This window comes from Tamandua tetradactyla, chromosome X, assembly GCF_023851605.1.
Source record: "Tamandua tetradactyla isolate mTamTet1 chromosome X, mTamTet1.pri, whole genome shotgun sequence".
Lineage (NCBI taxonomy): Eukaryota > Metazoa > Chordata > Mammalia > Pilosa > Myrmecophagidae > Tamandua > Tamandua tetradactyla.
The window spans coordinates 65,365,368-65,386,544 of NC_135353.1; the positions used below are offsets into that span (position 1 = coordinate 65,365,368).

General features: G+C 35.8%; 2 protein-coding genes across 5 annotated transcripts in view; both read right to left on the reverse strand.

Moving 5' to 3' along the window:
* TBC1D8B (TBC1 domain family member 8B) overlaps positions 1–4,811 on the reverse strand; it is a 93,956-nt gene extending 89,145 nt beyond the window's left edge. The window contains exon 1 of the mRNA XM_077145929.1: positions 4,542–4,811. Within this exon, the coding sequence (XP_077002044.1) occupies positions 4,542–4,671 (130 nt within the window). The 5' untranslated portion in view covers positions 4,672–4,811. The remainder of the gene's footprint in view (positions 1–4,541) is intronic.
* Positions 4,812–8,194: 3,383 nt separating this feature from the next.
* RNF128 (ring finger protein 128) overlaps positions 8,195–21,177 on the reverse strand; it is a 171,900-nt gene continuing 158,917 nt past the window's right edge. For 2 of the 4 annotated variants that reach the window (XM_077144919.1, XM_077144917.1), the window contains exons 5-7: positions 16,233–16,329; positions 15,078–15,264; positions 8,195–10,586 (exon numbers count right to left, since the gene is read on the reverse strand). In XM_077144919.1, the coding sequence (XP_077001034.1) occupies positions 10,453–10,586; positions 15,078–15,264; positions 16,233–16,329 (418 nt within the window). In that variant the 3' untranslated portion in view covers positions 8,195–10,452. The remainder of the gene's footprint in view (positions 10,587–15,077; positions 15,265–16,232; positions 16,330–21,177) is intronic. The other 2 variants (XM_077144920.1, XM_077144918.1) reach the window with 1 other exon arrangement.

Here is a 21,177-nt window from a genome sequence, read left to right on the forward strand (position 1 = left end):
AGGGCAATATATAAGATTCTACAAGGGTTCCAGGCACTAGAGTAACTTTCCAGAAACCTATAACCTCCAGATGTGTCCCTGGTCCAAATAAGTCCTGAAACCACGCCCAGCTTCTCCAGAACATCATATAGTTCCATCTCCCTAACCCATATTAGTGACAGACCCTTCCAATACCGAAGAGTTACAATTGCCATAGCCCAAACAACCCCAAAGTGAGGTATGGGAAGATCAAAGGTGATGGTGGAATTATACATAGAAGATAGGACTGAACAAATGAATATGAATGCTGAATCATTAAATTGATATCTCTTTTAGTCTCCAGTATTTTAGAGCAGCTACAAGTAGAAACCTAAAATTGTGAAATTGCAACCCATGTCAACGTCTGAAATGTTTTACAACTAATTGTGGTGCTGTGCTTTGAAATTTACAGCTTTTCTGTATGTATGTTATTTTTTACAAAAAAAGAAGGGAAAAAAAAGTTGACTGTGATGATAAAAAGTATTTAAGCCCTCTAGCCCCCTATATTCTGAAGCAGCTAGAAGGAAAAATATGAGAGGATCGTATGGTAGCCCATGACAAACTCTGGGATCTATCCTGTAACCACTTTTTGAAGAGTGCTTTGGAAACTATTGCTTTTTTATTTCTTTGCTGTGTATATATGTTATACTATACAATAAAAAAAGTTAAAGCTGCCTTTTATTCAAAGTGATCATTAAGAGTAATTTTTTACTTGATTTCACAGATATCAAAATGTTTCAGGGAGAGAGGGGAGCACACAGTATGATTTGTCCTCTCTACAGGTTGCCTTATGGAATTTTCTTTTAATAAGACAAAATGATAATTTGTTAATTTACAGTATGTGTAAATTAATCCTTAACTAAAATGAATCATGGCCAACATTTGGGCACAGCTCTGAATAATGAGGTAACTGGGAGGATATATTTTTTCTCAGATGGTTCCTTTGTGAGCATGGGATGAAAGGATGTTTTGCTAAGAAACACTTAATGTGAATATTGTCAAAGTTGGGTCCCTTGGGATGGGCGTATGGAAAAGGGGGGAAAAGCTTTATATTTTCAATGGTTGGCCATTTAGGTTTTTTTTTAAAGACTGCTTTATTGTTTATTATGTATGTTCCTAATGATGGCAAATCATTTACACAGAGATTTATTAAATTCATACAAATATAAAATATTTTGAAATAAAAGCTTATTACAAACATTATTATATTCTAGTTTTTACAGATGATTTGATTTCAAAGTGATGATGCCAAGATGAAAGAGATGAGAAAATTGTTTATTATTAAATTTTGTTCTACAACATTAAAACAAAGTCTACTGAGAGAGATTATCAATCCATTGCTCAGGAAACTACTTACACTATTTGTTTGTGGAAAATTCAAGAGTAAAATAGTCCCAACAAACTACCTAAATTAAGGCTTCCTGATTGACAGATCTTCTTAAATTACATACATTAGAGTACTTAATAGAATGTAGCCTCATAATTCCACCCATGTAGCAGATCCCATCTGCAAAGCAGGGCAAATTGTTGATTTTTGCATAATAAGCCAAATATGCATAAATTAGTTTTAATTATATAAAATCAGGTGCTAAATTCAGTTGCCATAGAAAAATCATTACCCTTATCAGCCAGGAGGGGCAAAGGATAATGTAAGCAACTGCAAAATCCAGAAGGGTGAATTACTTCTCAAATTAAAGAAAGTCACCTTATCTGTAAAATAACCTCATGTTAATAAAAATTTCTAAAAGATACTCCACCCTGCTGTAAACCAGGATTATTAGGTAAAATGAAGTTAGGCAAATAGTAAGTAATCTAGCAAATATCTACTAGAAATGTTTCAAAAATTTAGAAAAAGATCTCAAAACTTAAACATCCAAACTAGTTTTTATACCCATCCTAGGATCTCTTGTTGCTCTGATCCCATCATTAGCAGGAAAAAAAAAAACTAGCCAACTAATTTCACAAGTCTATATCTAAAGTCATTACCAGGCTGGTAGTTATTACCAATTATTGCAGGGCATAGAAATGAAATTTTAAGGAAACAACAGTTATTTACATTTCGTGAGGATCATTATCTTTACTTCATTAAATAAAATTTTAAAAGGAGTAGCACATAATACTGAATTTTAGCAAACAATGTTGATTGTGGTAAAATACAGCAGAGCTCTTGGCTTCACAGTTTTAAATAAGAATACAGTAATTGAGCCCCATGAAAATCAGCATATACTTTTGCTCAAGACCAGAAAGAACCGAACAACCCTTAAAACCATTTCTGCTCTTTTCTGATCCTTTTGTTTAATTTACATGGAACACAGTGGCAGGTCTCCTGTGGTAATTTCAAGCATCTTGACAATATCACAGGTAAACAATCATGGAAGATACAAACTCACCAAAAAGTACAAAAATAGGGCTATGGCTAGTCACAACATACATGTATAGCAGAAATCTTGGTTTATTTCTTCAGCCAAAATTTCCTCTTATTCTAGAGAAAGGGGGAAGAGTAAAGGGGGGTGGGTAGGATTGAGATAAGAAATTGGTGTAATTGGTCCATGATTTAAGAAAGACTGCTGAATGAAAAATCCAACTCAGAAGACAAGGAGTGATTATTTAAAGGAAACTTTCAACAGGTAAATAATCATTTTATATTACATTACAGTGATTTGATTCTCAAGAATTTGATTTATCTATTTTTTTAGGAGCACAGTTGTACAGAGTGAAATACACTTTGGTAAATGTGGACAGGAGCATTATAAAAAATATCTGGTTAAGTAAAATTATGGGAAACCAAAATATATTAGAAGGCTACTTCTGAAGCTGTAATACAGGGCTATATGGTCTATTCTAAATATATTCCCACCTATTCTCAACAGACTCAAGTGGGTAATTTACATTACATGGTAATTATGAACATCAACTCTCAAATTTTAATCTGGAAATATTTGCATCTATTAAGCAGAAAGAATCATCTGCAAAATAACAACCTAATTTTTAAAAATCAGAAAATGTCAAAGTCTCAAGTTTACTAAGGCAATTTTTGTTGCCCTATTTTTCAAGAAGGCCTTTTTAAAAGCCTGATAAGGTGAACAACCCTTCTCATATTAAAAAAAAAAGAAGAGAACCCCCTCCAACCCTAATTCCCACTCCCTAATCTCTCTCTTTTGTAACCCATCTCTCAGGATCTGATTGAGCCACTTTGGGGGTGGCTTGACAAAAAGGACATCACAGCACACATTTACCACCATCTTAACATACATTGATGTCACCAATTATCGTTCATTTATACTAACAACGCAATGAGGTAGGCGCCATTTTACAGAAGATGAAAAGTAGTCTCATTGCCATGAAGCTTGAACCAACTTCCTAGTCACTTAGTTCTAATTATAAATTACCTGGTTTACCAGTCGGTCTCCTTCCCGCTTCCTCCTAGCCAAACTTTAACCAAGTTATGAGCACTTTAAAGTAAGGAACTTAATTTTAATTGTTTTTGTATCCTAGCATCTCATGTGGCACATAGCAGGTGTTAAGGATGAATAAATGAGAATTTGTCGAATGCAATTCAGTAAGAGATGAGACTGGAACTACAATACAGGTTTTCGGACTCACCCCTTTTCTTCCTACATCCCGTTGCCTGTTCCACCACTTCAATGCCACAAGACCAAATTACAACTGTCGTGGAAAAGGCTTCTTGTCTCCCCAGTGTCCCAAAGCTTGAATGTCCCTTATGAAGATGAAAGGCCTCAAAATGATAATTCTTTGGAATCTTTAAACACTTGGCCAAGGAACAGTTCGTTTTAAATCTAAAATTCGGGGGCAAGATGTTAAACTGTTTTATTGGTTTTGCTTGGAATCATGGTTTTTGAAAGAAGAGGCAGCGCCAAACACTCAAGAGAAAAATGAATTACGACGTTGTAATAGGCTTCTGAGAGGTGATTCCAAGGATTGAAAACTTGGAGACAAACTACAAAAGATCTGAACTAGTAGAAGTCAGCAATTCTGAACACTATCCATCCACCTCCCCACCCCACCCCCAACCCTAATCCCCACTCCCTAATCTCTCTCTTTTGTAACCCATCTCTCAGGATCTGATTGAGACTCCTCCCTTTTTTCCTCACTCACCCCCATCTCACCAGACCGAAGCACACTTTCCAAGGGTGGTGATAACGCTATGCGGTTTTGTGAAAAAAGTTAAACCCATAACTGCGAATTGGCCCGTCATCCGCCTAAATACGACCGGTCTTGGTTTAACACTCCTCATCAACCCCCTCACCCCAAGGGAAACGACAAAGAAGTACCCGATTTTTCCTTTGCCTCAGAAATACCCCCTCCCCCTTTCCCTGTCCCATCCAAAGAGCAACTGCTCTCCTGTGAAGCAGTCTCTGGACTCCGTAAGAGCACTGGAAAGGTGGCGGCAGGAGAACCCAGTCTCTCCGCCCAGTACTTAGGGACGACGAACGTTTTCCACACCACCCTTTAAATAACGGCGAGCACGGCCCTGAAGCAGGTGGGAGATGGCCACAGCTTACCTGTGAGCCCCCCTCCGCCTTCCTCCCCGTAGCCCCGTCGCCGTTGCAGCACGAAGTAGTCGTTGGACCTTTCCATTAGCCACAGCTTCAGGGCATTTTTAAGGAGCACTTCCTCAGGCTTCAGCCACATCGTGGACAACTTTGTGCCGCCCGGGAGCAGCGACCTAGATGCCCTTCTCACCACACCCTCCACCTGTCTCTTCCTCTCTACTTTCCCTCCCACTTAATCTACCTCAGGAAGCAGCGGTTCAGGTTCAACCCTCCCGTCTCTCCCACGTAGGCAGCGAAATTGCCAACTCCCTCCCACAGCGCTACAGCTCGACTGGGAAATTGTCCCGTTTCTTCACCTCTTGGGAGTTGTAGTTTTCTACCAGTCGTTCTACGCTCACACTACTAGAACATCGGACTACATTTCCCACAACACACTGGAGTGAGAACCGGTTGGGGGGGCTTTCAAAGAGGGTCCCGCCGCTGATTAAGTGTATTTTGCTTAAGTAAAGTTGAAAGGATTGTTTTGTTTAGATAGGTAAGCCCCATCTATAAAGCTGTTGCCTCTTTTTTTTACAGCTGAGGGCCTTAAACTGCAGACAACAAAGTTTCCGGAATTTTGGAGTAACGCTAATTCCGGGAAGCAGCGGCAGCAGCCACAAACATTTAAATAAGCGCATACTTTGTGGTATGGCGATTTCACGTACTTTATCTCACAGAAGCCTTGGGGAGTATAAATTCCCACTTTGCAGATTAAAAACGAACGCACAGAGGGGTGATTGACTTAACCAAGATCACAGTAAGTGGAGTCCAATTTAATTCCTTGTGTAATTATAAAGTTCTTACCTACTAGATCTTTCTGTCCTTAAAGGAAGAATGTAAAATCTCCAAAATCTACAGTTCTCTTCATGCCGTGCGCGCCTCCTTCCTCCTACCACTGCCAAAATCTGTTTATTCAGCTATTGTAATAATCCACAGAAAAATCTTTTGTCCATCTTTCATTTTCGGGATCTAGAGAATTTATAAGCAGTTTTCTCTTAAGCCTTTTTGAAGGAGTAAAAACTTTTTTTAGGGCAGCCCCCACCTCTTAATATCTTGCTAATGGCATGCAGCTTCTTAAAACACTGAGGTGAATGAGGTCAGTAATTTGCATGACATCGATGTGAGGAATTATTTAAGGGACGTTGTTATTTATTGTGATAACTAAACCCACTGGAGTACATACACTGGAAGCGAAAACAGACTTTTGGGAAGGGAGGAATTAAGAGGCAAGGTAGGAATAAAGAACCCTTGGCAAATTGTTTTGAGAAAGAGGCCTCCGGGTCACATAGCTATAAACGAGGGTGGGAAACCAGTAGATGGATCCAAGGAACTCTGCTCTGAAGGAACCCTCTCCAGGGCCATCACTTCAAGTAGTGATTTTTCTTGTGAGTGAGAAAACGGGTAATTTGGGATTCTCGTCTACTAAAACATAATAAGCAGTTCCAAAGCAGCTTTCCTGAGAGGAGGATGGGAAGAGGCAATGCTCCCAGAGTCCAGATTGTAATATGTCCCTTAATAGATGAGGAAAAGGAGACTCAGAGAAGTAATTTGCCTCAGATCACACAGCTAAATAAATGGCAGAGCTAGAGTTGTCTCACTACATGATACTTTAGTGTCTATGCATATGATCTTTAGACACCTCAAATACATGTTCAAATTCAAATTTATTTCTCCAATATTCCCTGCCCAAATCGTTTCTCCTCTAAGTTCTTAGTTCATAGCACTACTCTACACTAAGATGCACAAGCTAAGTACTTTAGAATAGTCTTAGACTTCTTTCTCTTACCATCCACATCCCTCCATTTCCTGCTGGTCACACATGCACAAACACAACTCTACTTCTTTTTGTAAAATCCACCCCATCCTTCTGTCACAACTTTAAATTAGCTTTATGTCACTTTCCTGCTATACTATGATAATAGCTTCCTAACTTATCTACTTCCATTCTTATTTTCTGATTTTTCCAAGCAACGTAGGGACGCAATGTAATATAATGCAGATATGAATGATACCTCGTTTATCCAGAGGTCAGTCTTCCTGCACATTCAGCCTTCTAAATCATAAGCTAAAATACCTACATGAAAAGTCATTAGGGAATCCCAAATAGCTTTCTAAACCTTGTGCTATGAAAAGTCTGAGGCTGTCACTCAGGATTTTACTGGCTTCTTATTTGACTTATTAACTTCTTCACTAGCTTAGTGTATACTTTACTACAGTCTACAGCAGGTTTGGAAGCAGTAAGATTCAAAATAGGTGGTACACTGCTAGAGGAGATTCATTTAAAGCTTTGCTACTCAAAATGTGGATCCATAAGAGCAACATCTGCATTACCCGGGAACTTACTAGAAATTTAGAATCTCAGACCCCATTTTAGAACTGCCGAATCAGAATGTGCATTTTATCAAGATCCCCAGGTAATTTATAAGTGCCTTAAAGTTATAGAAGCAGTGATTTAAAGCAAATTAGGTATTTGAAAATTGAGCTGTATGGCAAACAAATTTTGGGGTGTGTGTGTGATTAATCATGTTTCCATAAGACCCACGTATTCTTAAAAATAATCTGTTAATGAATATTAAATGACTACAAAGTAATTTGTCCATTAAAGTTTTCTAAGCCAGTGATTAAAAACTAGGATGTCAGTTGGAGTTATAACTAGCAAGGGAAATAAAAATCCAGGTTTGCCCATTAGAGCATCTCACATTCATACAATCGTATGTTTCGATAGAAAAAAGATTGAGAACTAGTGGATAGTGTTTTTCAAACCTTCCATGGAATTAACTCTAATGGTAGGGAACAATGAACATTTTCTTTGGCTTCATAATCATGAATTTTCCATAAGTTTTTCCATAAGTATGCTAACCTAAATTTTATATCGTTTAATATATTTAAAAATATTAAAATTCTGCTCCAAACAGTAGAGTCAATAAGTAAGATAACTTCAAAACGTTTCATAGCTTAAGGTGATAAAATTTCCCCAGACATTATAGAACTTAATAATTTCGTAAATTAACAAAAACTTGATAGAGGGGGGAGAAGGAAAGTTCCTAGCATTCCAAATATCTCTTAAATTTATCTTTACTGATTGACCTGGGAACCATGTTATATTCCTCAGTTCCATTCAACTTACAAATGAACTCTCAGAAAACCCCCTTATTTTTGGCATGGGCAGGCACTGGGAAAAACCCCTTCTTAAGTTGGAGATTATTTATACATCAGATATATCTACTGCCACTGCTAAAAGAATCAGCTATATTTTAACTTTCAAGTGAAAATATAGTACAAATATAGAAAATATTGTACTATATTTTCACTTAAAAGTTACAAGCTAAAAGTAAGTAAATTCATAGGTGGCTTGGAATTCTATTCCAAGGTATAGACCCAAGAGAATTAAAAACATATATCTACAAAAGACTTGTATGGAAATATTCATAGCAGCGTTATTTATAGTGGCCAAAAAGAGGGAACAAACTGTCCTTCCCCTGATGAAGGGATTACCAAGTGTGGAATCTCCATACAAATGGAATATTATTTGGCAATGGAAAGGAATGAATTATGGATATATGCTAGAAGACTGATGGACCTTGAAAATATTATGCTAAGTAGAAGAAACCAGTCATAATAGATCATATATTGTATGATTTTATTTATAATAAATATCCAGAACAGGCAAATCTATAAAGACAGAAACATTGGTGGTTGCCTGGGGTAGGAGTGGGAACAGGAATTCATTACAAATAGACATTAGGGTGATAGAATGTTCTAAAACTGGTCTGTGGTGATGATGGTTGCACAGTGCTATAAATTTGCTAAAAATCATCAAAATGTACACAAATTGGGTGAGTTTTGGTATGTAACTTATACTTCAATGCAGCTGTTAAAATTTTTTTAAATGGGCAGTGCGACAGTGGCTCAGTGGCAGAATTCTCACCTGCCATGTTGGAGACCTGGGATTGATTCCCAGATCCTGCCCATGTAAAAAAGAGAAAAAATGTATAAATGCCTCTCCCCCTACAAAATACCCCTCAAAACTCGACATAAATTAATTCTTCTTAAGAAGAACTGGCCAAGTTTATTATGTGGCATCACACACATATCTGGCACACTGCTACATAAGACATGTGTGCTCTAGTCTGATAATTAGGATGATCGAGGTGTTTCAAGCATATTTTAATTCTGTGTTTCAAGCACATTTTAATTCTTAACATATTTCACCAAAGAAAGAAATGCACTTAATTCACTAACAGCATCCTAATAATCACATTGCCAAAGAGAAGGCTCAGGGAAAAAAACATTTTGAAGTACGAAATAAAATGTCCTCATGTCTGGAGTAGTATAAAGATGGACCAGCATCAAGGTCTTCTTTCAGCTTTATATTATTACTGGTCAACATCATTATTTTCCTAGCTTACATTTTAAAATAATTCATGATAGGCTCAGTGATACGACAGTGATAGCAGTTCATTGTAATTCTATAGTTTTTAGTTGATCAAATATATCAATGATCATTTACATCCAGCCATGTTTTCTTTCAAATTCAGGCATATTGTATGTGAAAAGTTAGTATTTGACAGCTAAAATGAACCTCAGACACAAACTATTATTGGAATATTTTATTTACATTTTATATTTAAAGAGAATCAATATAAATCGGGACATATTTACAGCATTTCAAATCAGTGTACAAGAATGCAGTGGTGTCAACCATTCTACACTTAGCAAAGAAAAGTACATCTGTTCTGTTTTTGCCTAAATTCTTCTAGAATTTGTACTAGAAACAAAACTCTAAAATAAAAGATAAGCCACATGGAATACAAGTAAAGTGCATTTTAAAATAGTTCTATTTAACTTTGGTGGATGAAGCTTCAAACTTTATATTAAGGCACCTGGAATTCTCCCTAATCCCTGGCTCTTTTTCAAACACCAAGAAAATGCATTCATAAAATTTATAGCTACATGAACATAATTTATCTCATGTAATTTTAGCCAATTTAGGTAAAATGTAAACTCAATTTTCAAAGTCAAAACTATTTGGAAACATTTTCTATAGCATTTTCTGTAACCTAATTCCTGAAGATTAATTCATACATACATACACAAGACCAATGACCAATTTTTGTGACTTACTCCCTCTCATTATCATTTTTACATATGGTAATTTATATAGTATGCTTCTGAAAATCCCACAAATAAAGTTTGAGAAGTAATTACACAGCAATTTTGTAAGGAAACATTTTATCCATACTCTTGTGTCAAATTTGTGTCACAAATATATCCATTGATTCAGTCCATATTCTCTGATAAACTATACTCAACATTCACAATAGTACATTTAGCCTAATTTTTAAAAAAATAAATGGTTGAAATGAATATTTTGCTTTAATCTTGTTCTATCAACTTAATGTAGCTTAAATAGACATTTTATGAAGTACTAGCCTAAATTTGCATTGCTTTTTACATTACAATTCCAGATCAATATAAGCACCTGGAGAAAAACCCTGACACATATAGCCCAAGCTAAATTAGTATTATTTTAATTAAGATACTCTCATAAAATAAAGTGATTACAGCTACTCCACATTTTAAAAGCAAGTGTTAAGAAAATTGTAATAAATGAAAAAAACATGACTACTTGAAGAGAATTTTGAATGTTTAAAAATGTTTTTGCTATCACCATTGAGAGAAAACTTGCCTATGAAAACGAGTTTTTGGAAAAAATTAATAGGCTGAATATTTAAGCCATTTAATTATAGCATAATATTAGTCATCTCAGCACTTTCAGTATCATTCCTATCTTATTGATTATTCAATTTATTAATAGTAAAGTAGGCCCTGATTGGCAGTACTGTTATTACTAAAGGTTCAAGTTTTCTGTTGACAGATTTTATGATTTAATTGCTCGAACAGCAGTCTCTTGATCAGGAGTTTCATCTTCTTCAAAGGTTGGGTTGTCAACATGAGGAACTACATCCACTGCCACCGAACTTGCTTCATGGTTTACCAGCTGTAGGTTTTCACCTTTGAAAAGAAATGAAAATTCTAAGGTGATTTCACCCCTATCTTCCTTTCAGACAAAATTCAACACTCATTCCCAAGAAGGCTTTCATATCCAATTGTACCATACTCTGACTGATAATTATATAATTTATGCTATGTTTTACATAAAGCACATATGGTATTACAATACTGATTTGCAATTATTCTTTTATGATTCATGTTTGTATGTTTGCTTCTACCTAATGATAGCCTCCTTAAGAGCAAAAGTTAGGTCTTTTGCTTCTTCACTGTCCTAAATGTAACAGTTTTCAAACATGCCTACACATTACAGTCACCTGGGGAATGTTAAAAATTACCTGTGCTTCATACACATAAACAGATAAGTAAATAAATAATCAACTAGGAAGTGGAGAGATGCTCCAAAATGGAAAATCAATAGTAACAAATGAACCTAAACTATATCACAAATGGAATATCTAACCATCCTGGAGAGGTCAGAGAAGAAAAGAACTAGTCTAAGTAACTTAGGAGATGGTATTTTATCTATATCCTATAAGGCTAAAGACAAAAAGAACTGTACACTAGTTAGTGAATTTGTTTTCACAGACTGTGGGTTAGCAATGCTGAAACTATTTATATGTATTCTAGGACTGAACAATTAAGTAAATATATCATGGATAATGAGAGGTAGGTTTCTCACTGTTGGAGAAAGGAATTATAAATAAAGGGGAGGCTAAAATGAACCCTGTGGTATTGGAATGGAATTGGATGTTTTAGTATGAGCTCAATGTTTTTCATATATATATACAGATAAATGGATTTAGAAATAGATTTATAATGTTTGTGGGGTACATATATTTACTATCTGGTCCTTTACATTAAAGGTTTGCTGATTAGTGGCCTAGGATATCCTGTGGTGCCACAAAGTGAAACTACTAAAAAAAAAAAATGATGGGGATATATTGAAAGGACATAGAAGTCAACATGTTCCTAATGGCCAAATCTGGGACACTGAACAAATCATGAGAATAATAAATACAATAAAATAAACATTTATAAGTGCATACTATTATAAGTAAATAAATGGAGGAAAAGAAACAGCTCATCTTTACAGTAAACCTAATGATAGAAATAGCAAACCACCAGTTGGCAAACAATATAGTACTGCATGCAAGAAGCATCAATAGATGTTAAAATTAGTGGATGAAATTATGAAGAGAAACAGGATATCTGCATAGTCTCACTGTCTCTCTATAAGATACTTAATAATCATCAAGTAATCAAAGTCAAAATCACCAATAATAAAACATAGATAATATGTGCCTCCTAATATTGGCACTGAGATGGGCACACCACCTCCTCCACGTTATGTCAGAATTGGACAATGGACAATGGAAATGGACAAATGGAAAATGGACAATGAATTTAATCATCAGGAAATAGTAAACAAATGCAAACTAAAGATCATTCTACAAAATAACAAACCAGTATTCTAAAAGAGCATCAAGGTCATGAAAGACAAAGACTGAGGAACTGTCATAGACTGGAGACTAAAGAGACATCAAATACAATGTAAAATTCTGGGCTGGGAAAAGGGATTTAGTAGGTCAAGTGGTGAAATTTAAAATAAGGATAGTAATTTAGTTAATAGCAATATTAATTTCCTAGTTTTGATAACTGTATATGGTTGTAGAAGATGTTAACATTTGTAGAAAATGAATAAGCTGTATATAGGAATTCTTTGTACTATTTTTGAAACTCTGTTGTCAGTCTGAAATTATTTCAAAATTAAAATAAAAAATACCTGTGCTTGTGCACCTCCCCTCATGGATTCTGACTTAACTGGTATGGTGGCTTGAAGCTGTATATACCCCAGAAGGCACGTTCTTAAATCTAATCCATTCCTGTGGGTATAAACCCATTGTAAGTATGATCTTTTAATGAGGCCTCTTCATTTAAAGAATGACCCATCTCATTCAGGATGGGTCCTTTTTTTCTCTTTTTTTGACATGGTTAGGCACCAGGAAGTGAACCCGGGTCTCCGGCATTACAGGCAAGAACTCTGCCACTGGGCCACTGTTGCCCACCCAGGATGGGTCCTTTTTAAATGGAATGAATAAAGAGAGAGAAAGCCATGGAAGAAGCTGAAAGCAACAAAACCTGGTAGAGAAGGGAGAGACCAGCAGATGCTACCAAGTGCCTTGCCATGTGGCAGAGGAGCCAAGGATCACAGCAGCCTGTCTTTTGGAAGAAAGCATCGCCATGATGATTCCTTAGTTTGGACATTCTCACAGCCTCAAACTGTAAGCTAATAAATTCCCATTGTTTAAAGCCCACCCATTTCTGGTACCTGCTTTGAGCAGCCTAGGCAACTAAAACAATTGGTCTGGGGTATAGTCCAGGCACCAGTAATGTTTAAAATCTCTCCAGGTGATTCTAAAGTGCATCCAGGGTTGAGAACTAGTGCTCTTACATAATAGTTCTCAAACTGTGGACCCTGGACAAGCACTGAATGCATCACCAGGGAACTTGTTAGAAACATAAGTTCTCAGGCCACACTCCAGATCTACTGAGTCAGGAACTCTGGTGGTGGGGTTCAACAACCTGTGTTTCTACAAGCCCTCCATGTGATGCTGATGCATAGCTAAGTTTGAAAAACAGTGCTCTAATAAAACCGAGTAAAACAATGTGATGCACAGTAGGGAAATAATTCTTTAATAGACACAATTGAACTCATCAGTTTTGTGTTTAAAATTTTTTATGCAAATCTACTATCACCATAATAGATGTCTTATATGTAGGATCCCCTAACTACTAATTCATAACAGATGATACCTAAGATTAAATCTATTCTAGATAGTCATTTAATACATTTAATATATATAGATACTACATTTAATACATAAATAGCAGAGTATCTACTATGTGACAAGCTGTGCTGGGTGCTGGGTATGTGATTGAGAATACCCAAAGGAACTAATAAACTAAAAAGCTTTAACATAATTAAGTGCAGTAAGTTCAATGATAGAAGGTCTATGGAAGTAGTCAGGAAGGCCAAACATGCAAGTCAAGGAAGGCTTCTCAAAGGAGGGTGAGTCTTAAAGCAGGAGTAGGAGCTAGGTTAGGTTTCCCCAATTTGGGGGGAGGGGGAGGAGAGGAAGGGATAGACAGAGAGAAGATGATGGCACACTATGTCTGTGGTATTAATGTAAGAAATTACTGGATGATTGGACAAAAAGGATATCGAATCAACAGGAAGGGGGAAAGGGAAGAATCTAAGATTTCTCTAGTTTCTAGTTTGGGGTATCATTCACATAGATAAAGAATACAGAAAGAGGAATATGGATCATCATTTCATTTGCTTCTCAAATTCTTTGCAAAATCTGTTCTGCTTACCACCCCCCATAATTGTAAAACATGCAAAAATGTAGGTCAGAACTTTTTTTTTAGGAGTGCAATAATAAATTGAATTATTCGGTACGCTCTCCTTTATCTTCCCTCAACTTTATTCCCACAGTTATGAGAGAAAAAAATCATCTATAATGATTCTCTATTATAGGTAGAATAATCCACAGGTTACTAAGATTGTTATGACTACTTTATACTCTAGGTAAGATTTGATGATTAAATTACAAGAAGGCTTCCTTTTGCATGATAGTATTCCCTGTGACATCTTCATATATGGTACCTAAGGCACTGATAAGCATAGAGAAGACAAATTTTAGTCATAGGAAGCTGAAATTTACACATGTCATCTTGAGAATTAGTTATCTTCTACTTCTATGCTAAAATTAGATTATCTCAACATGAGGACTGAGAAAACTTTCAAACTACAAAAAGCATGAAAAAGGTTTGAAAGTTGAAGAAAGGGGAATAATTTTCATAGTGGTTCTCTCTTTCTAGGGAACAAAAGTAATAAAATTCCCTATAATTTCTCCAGTGGATTCAAATTACTAGGTTGCAATACTAATTCACATGAATTTTTAAAATAAAATATTTTCTTTTAGTTTCTACAGTTCATTTCATGGAAAATAGCCAACAGGTGGCAGCACATACAAATCTTAAACACAGTTTCCTGTCTACAAAAGATAGATTCCTGAGAAGTTGTGTATAAATCAAGCTTTTGTTAATTGAATTCTATGTTACCATTTCAGGGTTGCTTTGTCTTAATTTCTGATTAGTCAGCAATAAACAATGGCTTCTGAAGTGTAACATTTCTCCTCAGCTTCTGTAAGTAGTTCATAAGCCAACACTGAATGCACATGCACTGAAAGAATTTCCAATAAATCCCTTTCTTTTGTCAATCATCCCCACCCCTGATGAATTTCACCTGTTTTACGTACATTTGAGTATGTGCATAGAGAAAAGCACATCTTGTATCACATCATTTTAAGTAGGAAAAAAACAGGAATGTTTTATTAGGTGAATGAACATACATAAAAAGCAGTGGTATTCTGAAGGGCATATGATCCAGAATGCATGACTAGAAGGTGAGAGCGGGTGTTCACTGACCCTCAGTACGGTGCTTACTTGCTGAATGCACCTGTTCCTCCAGAGGTGGATCATCTGCTCCCTGTACTGAAGCATATCCAGATGATGCAGTCTCACTATGATTATCTTCTTCATGAGGAGAGGCACTATTTGATATTTCAATGGATACGGGGGCTTGTAAAGACACTGATCTATCTTCAACATCGACCTTTGGAAAGCATTTGAACAAATTAAAAGACTGTTACAGCACCTGCTTTTCCTAGACAGACCATTTGTAAGTTTCTTCATAAGTGACTCATTAGAACAATGTTTCCCAGTCTGTTAACCTATAATCCCTTTTTTTATTGTGAAAAATAACATATACATACAAAAACTGATAAATTTCAAAGCACACTGCAACCATTAGTTATAGAACAGATTTCAGATTTTGGTATGGGTTACAGTTCCACACATAATCCCTTTTGATGATCACAAAAATCTCTTGCTGGTTCCAGCCATAGCAGTTGGAGTAACTGGGTCCACCAATGGGGTGAAAGATGAAATAGGCAGATTGCCCTCAAATCTGCTTGACAGGTTCCTTTGGGTAATTTCACCACTTCTTAACATAATTTCTGCTACAAGGTGGGCACTCAAGGAAAAAATAAAAGTCTCATGCTCTTCCCCTAGGGGAACTGAGAATCAGTGTCTTCTGTATGTCTCATTCCAATCAAGATTTTATTGAGCTCGATTTTCTGTCACATATACTGTGAAAATAAGTAGTTTTTTCATTTAACAAATACAAAATAACTTCATATTTAATATGATTTTGCAAACTAAACCTGCTCATTTAAATACAAGCTTTGCCAATTTAACAATGAGAAAGTAAAAAAACAGAAAGAGGTATCAGAAGCCAAATTTGAAGTGATTACCTTATAAGAGGTAGGGAGCTTATACAGTAATCATTTCAAATTGTAGCCAAATAATAAGTACATTTGGAGAGAGGGAGAAAGAAGGAAAATGAAGGTAATCCAAGATCACACCTTACTGTGTCTGAGATATAAAGAATTCCAATTTTAGGTATAAACTGTAATTCTGGCACATTACATAGTTAAAAAGATGTTATTTTCTGGAGGCCCAGGTATATAAATAACATATTGCTTAAGTTCCTTCATTTATAAATAGTATAAAAATATTTACCTCAATTCCCAAAGCTTTGAGTATGTCACATTTGCACATGGGGCAAGTCCTGTGTTCTAACAGCCATGGATCAACACATGTCTTATGGAAAATATGGCTAATTATGGAAAAAACACATAATTTAGTTGTCAGTTGTGAAACAGCAATACTTTGTATAAAATACTAACAGGTTACCCTGTAATTTTACTTAGCTTTTTAATGGATGTCTTTTTCCTTTTAAATGCTACTATAGCATTAATACTAAAAAGCAGCTGCAGAAGTTAAATTTGCAAATTTCATAATATAGTAATTTAAATACAAAAGTCTCATTACTCGAGCTTCAAAAAATTATTTTCAGTACTCATTATTAGAAAACGACGAAGATGCTACCTGACATAAGACTTTATTCAGTATTTCAGATCTTAAAAAATTATCTTGCATTTCCTAAGTGTAAAATGGCAATTAGGAAATGACTAAATTAGTTTTTCATTCTCAGTAATACAGTTCAATATAGTGAGTATAACATAGTACTGATACTTTAGGCAATATGATACATTTTAAGAAAACCACTTTTATAGCTAAAAGAAATACTGAGTACAACATTCAGAGGAGGGATAATAATAAAAACTAAAGAGTAAAGACTTCCAAATAGGTACTCATGAGTTGATTCTGTTTATTCTTTTTTTTTTTAATAGGATTGTTGGTCACAATGAATTTAATCATAAATGATCCATTACTACCTTAATATATATGTATATATCATTTTTCCACTGGTTTTGTTCTCAGTATTCCATGGAATTAGGCTAAAACATTGTATCAGAATATGGAAACTTTTTATTAAATATATTATATATTCATATACCATGTAATCATCCAAAGTGTACAATCAGTGGTTGAAAATATCATCATATAGCTGTACATTTATCATCACAATCGATATTTTTGTGTGTGTGAAAAATAACATATATATATAAACAATATATTTCAAAGTACATTGAAACAATTAGTTGTAGGATATATTTGAGTTTGATATCAGTTACAGTTCCACAATTTTAGGTTTTTACTTCTAGCTGCTCTAAGACACTGGAGACTAAAGAAATATCAACATAATGATTCAGCAATCATACTCATTTGTTAAACCCTACCTTCTCTGTATAACTCCACAATCACCTTTGAATTTTCTCCCACTCTTTAGGGGTATTTGGGCTATGCCCATTCTAACTTTTTCATGTTAGAAGGGGCTGTCAATCATATGGAATGAGGGGATGGAATTAGTTGATGCTCTAGAGAGGCTGGCCCCACTGCATTTCAGGTCTTACCTGGTTCAGGGACCCATCTGGAGGTTGTAGGTTTCTGAAAAGTTACCCTAGTGCATGGAAGCTTTGTAGAATCTTATATAATGCCCAAGTTATTCTTTAAGGTTGGCAGGAATGGTCTGGTTGGGCTTTGGCAAGCTATGACAGGTAACAACATCTAACTGAAGCTTGCATAAGAGTGACCTCCAGAGTAGCATCTCAACTCTCAGCCACCAATACTTTATCTGCTACAATTGTTTCCCCCCTTTTGGTCAGGAAGGCAATTGTTCATCCCACCATGCCAGGGCCAGACTAATCCCTGGGAGTCATCTCCGATGCTGTCAGGGAGACTTTCACACCTGGACACTGTGTCCCACGTAGTGGGGAGGGCAATGATTTCACTGCAGAGTTGGGCTTAGAGAGAGGCCACATCTGAGCAACAAAAGAGGTCCTCTGAAAGTAACTCTTAGGCATACCTATTGGTAGGCTAAGCTTCTCCGCTACCTACATAAGCTTCACAAGAGAAAACCTCAAAATCATGGGTGTGGCCTATTGATTTGGGTGTCACTAATGTTTGACACAGTATCAGGGCTTTCCCCAGTGGCAAAGTTTAATAGTTCCATATTCTAGCTCCCATACCTCAAGGGACTTTTTTTTTTTTAACATTTTTTTTTATTGACATTCCTCAAGGGACTTTGCCACAACTTTTTTCCCCCCATGGGCAGGCACCAGGAATCGAATGCCACTAATTTTTTATTACCTGCTTAATATACTCTGGGATTTATTCAGGCCTTACATTAAGTAATACGGAGTTAAAGGCCCTCATTCTTATTCTGGATCCCTGTGTAAAATGATCTATCCAGACAGGTTGAGATAGAGGACATGCTACAGAGAATTAAGGTTCTGGACAAAATAAACCTTTCTTCCTTTGGTCTCAAAGAGCAGATGAGGTTCTAAAATATAGACAATGACTTCCTTATTCTGTATTCTGAATTACCCTAATCCTGACCTGATCGGCTTCATTCTTATCTCTAAATACCAAATTATACATATAATAAAACAGCCTCTTGAAATCCAGAAATAATAATTACTGCTTTAGACTAAATGTGTCTGCTATAAGAGCTTACAATCTAGGCCCATTTTTTTATAATTATATCTTAAATGAGACAATATAATAATTGCTCTTTTGTTTCTGGCTTATTGTGCCTCACCAAGTGTCCCATAGTTTCATTCAAAACATGGCAAGGCTCATAACTTCATTCCTTTTTGTGGCAGCACAATATTTGATTATATGTATACACCATCATTCGCCAATGTACTCAGTTCATCTTTCAGCCACTTGGGCATCATGTATAATGTCCAAAGTTAACAGTCCATCAATTTTAGACAATTTCATTGTTCCCAAGAGAAAGATAACCAATAAACATACCCTCACCAAAAAGAAAATCCAAACCTCTCCTTAACTCTTGTCCCTCCCCCCATTATTTACCCCTGATGTTGCAGTGATACTGTTGATATTTTCCTGTTAAACAGAGCCCATGGCATGCAGTATCTGTTTCCCCCCATGCCCTGAAATTATACACTCTTTGTACAAGATTCATACCTTTGCATTAGTTCATGCAAGAACTTATTTACATGCCATGTTAATCAGTGGGACACATGGATCTATACACTTCCTTTCAATTATGTTCACCTTCAATATGGTAATATTACTTATAAACCCACTAGTGAACAGCCTTCACTTCTGTTTATTTCCTTACTTTTAAGTTCAACCGCATTAGCTAAATGTTCATCCATCTCTAGCTTCTGTGTATCTCTAGGTCCCCTGTATTCTGTACTATAAACTTCTGATTTTACCTTTACCATGGTCATAAAAGTGGAATCACACAGTATCTATCCTTTTTTGTCTGGCTTATTTCACTCCGCATTATGTCTTCAAGGCTCATCCATCTTCTAATGTGCTTAAGGACATCATTTCATCTTACTGCATATAATATTCCATCATATGTATATACCCCATTTTGTTAATCCATTCATCTGTTGATGGGCACTTGTGAATAATGCTGCTATGAATAGCAGTGTGTAAGTGTCTGTTTGTGTCGCTGCTTTCAGCTCTTCTGGGTATCTACTGAGTAGTGGTATTGCCGGATCATAGGGCAGCTCAATATTTAGTTTTCTGAGGAACCGCCAGATTGTCTTCCATAGTGACTGTACCATTATAGATTCCCACCAGCAGTGCATAAGTGTCCCAATTTCTCCACATGCTCTCCAACATTTGTTGCTTTTCTTTGTTTAATAACAGCCATTCTTTTTTTTTTTTTTTTTTTAATAACAGCCATTCTTACAGGCGTGAAGTGGTATCTCATTGTAATCTTGATCTGCATTTTCCTTATAACTAATGAAAATGAGCATTTCTTTATGTAGTTTTTAGCCACCTGTATTTGCTCTTCAGAAAATGCCTATTCACATCTTTAGCTCATTTTATAATTGGATTGCTTGTTCCTTTGCTGTTGAGTTGTACGATTTCTTTATATGGATAGCAAACCTTTATTTGATGTGTGATTTCCAAACATTTTTCTCCCATTGAGTTGGCTGCTTCTTCACCATTTTGACAGTCTTTTGAGCATTTGATTCCTCATAACTATTTGATTTTGAGGAGCTCCCATTTATCTATTTTTTCTTTTGTTGTTTGTGTTTTGTATGTTAAGTTCAGGAAGCTTATTCCTATTACTAGGTCTTGAAGAAGTTTCCCTACGTTTTCTTCTAGGAGCTGGTTATTATATTTAGGTGTTTGATCCAATTTGAGTTAATTTTGTATAGGGTATAAGGTAAAGGTACTTTCTCATTCATTTGCCTATTGATATCTAGTTTTCCCATGCCCATTTCTTTTTTTTTAATATTTTTATTGATAAAACTTAACATACAAACATACAAAGGTTCTTAGCATACAAACATTCCATAAATGGTGTACATTCAGTGCTTCACTATATCATCACATAGTTGTGTATTCATCACAAGGACCAGTTTTTTTAACATTTGCATCACTCCAGAAAAAGAAATAAAAAACAAAAAAGAAAAAACTCATACATACCATATCCCTTACCCCTCCATCTCATTCACCACTAGTATTTCCATCCATTCAATTTGTTTTCACCATTGTTCCCCCTATTATTTGTTTCTTTCCATATTTCTTATGGAAAGAAATTTCTTATTCATATTTTTTACTCACCTGCCCATGCCCTAGATAAAAGGAGCATCAGTCACAAGGTTTTCACAATCACACAGTCACATTGTAAAAGCTATATCATTATACAATCATCTTCAAGAAACAAGGCTACTGGAACACAGCTTTACAGTTTCAAATGCTTCCCTCTAGCCATTCCAATAAACCATAAACTAAAAAGGGAATGTCTATATATGTATAAGAATAACCACCACAATAACCTCTCGATTTGGTTTGAGATCTCTCAGACACTGACATTTTATTTTTTCTCATTTTGCTCTTCTCCCTTTTGGTCAAGAAGATTTTCTCAATTCCTTGATGCTGGCTCCTGGCTCATCCCGGGATTTCTGTCCCACAATGTCAAGGAGATTTACACCCCTGGGTGTTATGCTTCAAGTAGGTAGAGAGGGCAGTGAGTTCACTTGCTATTTCACCTTAGAGAAACAGG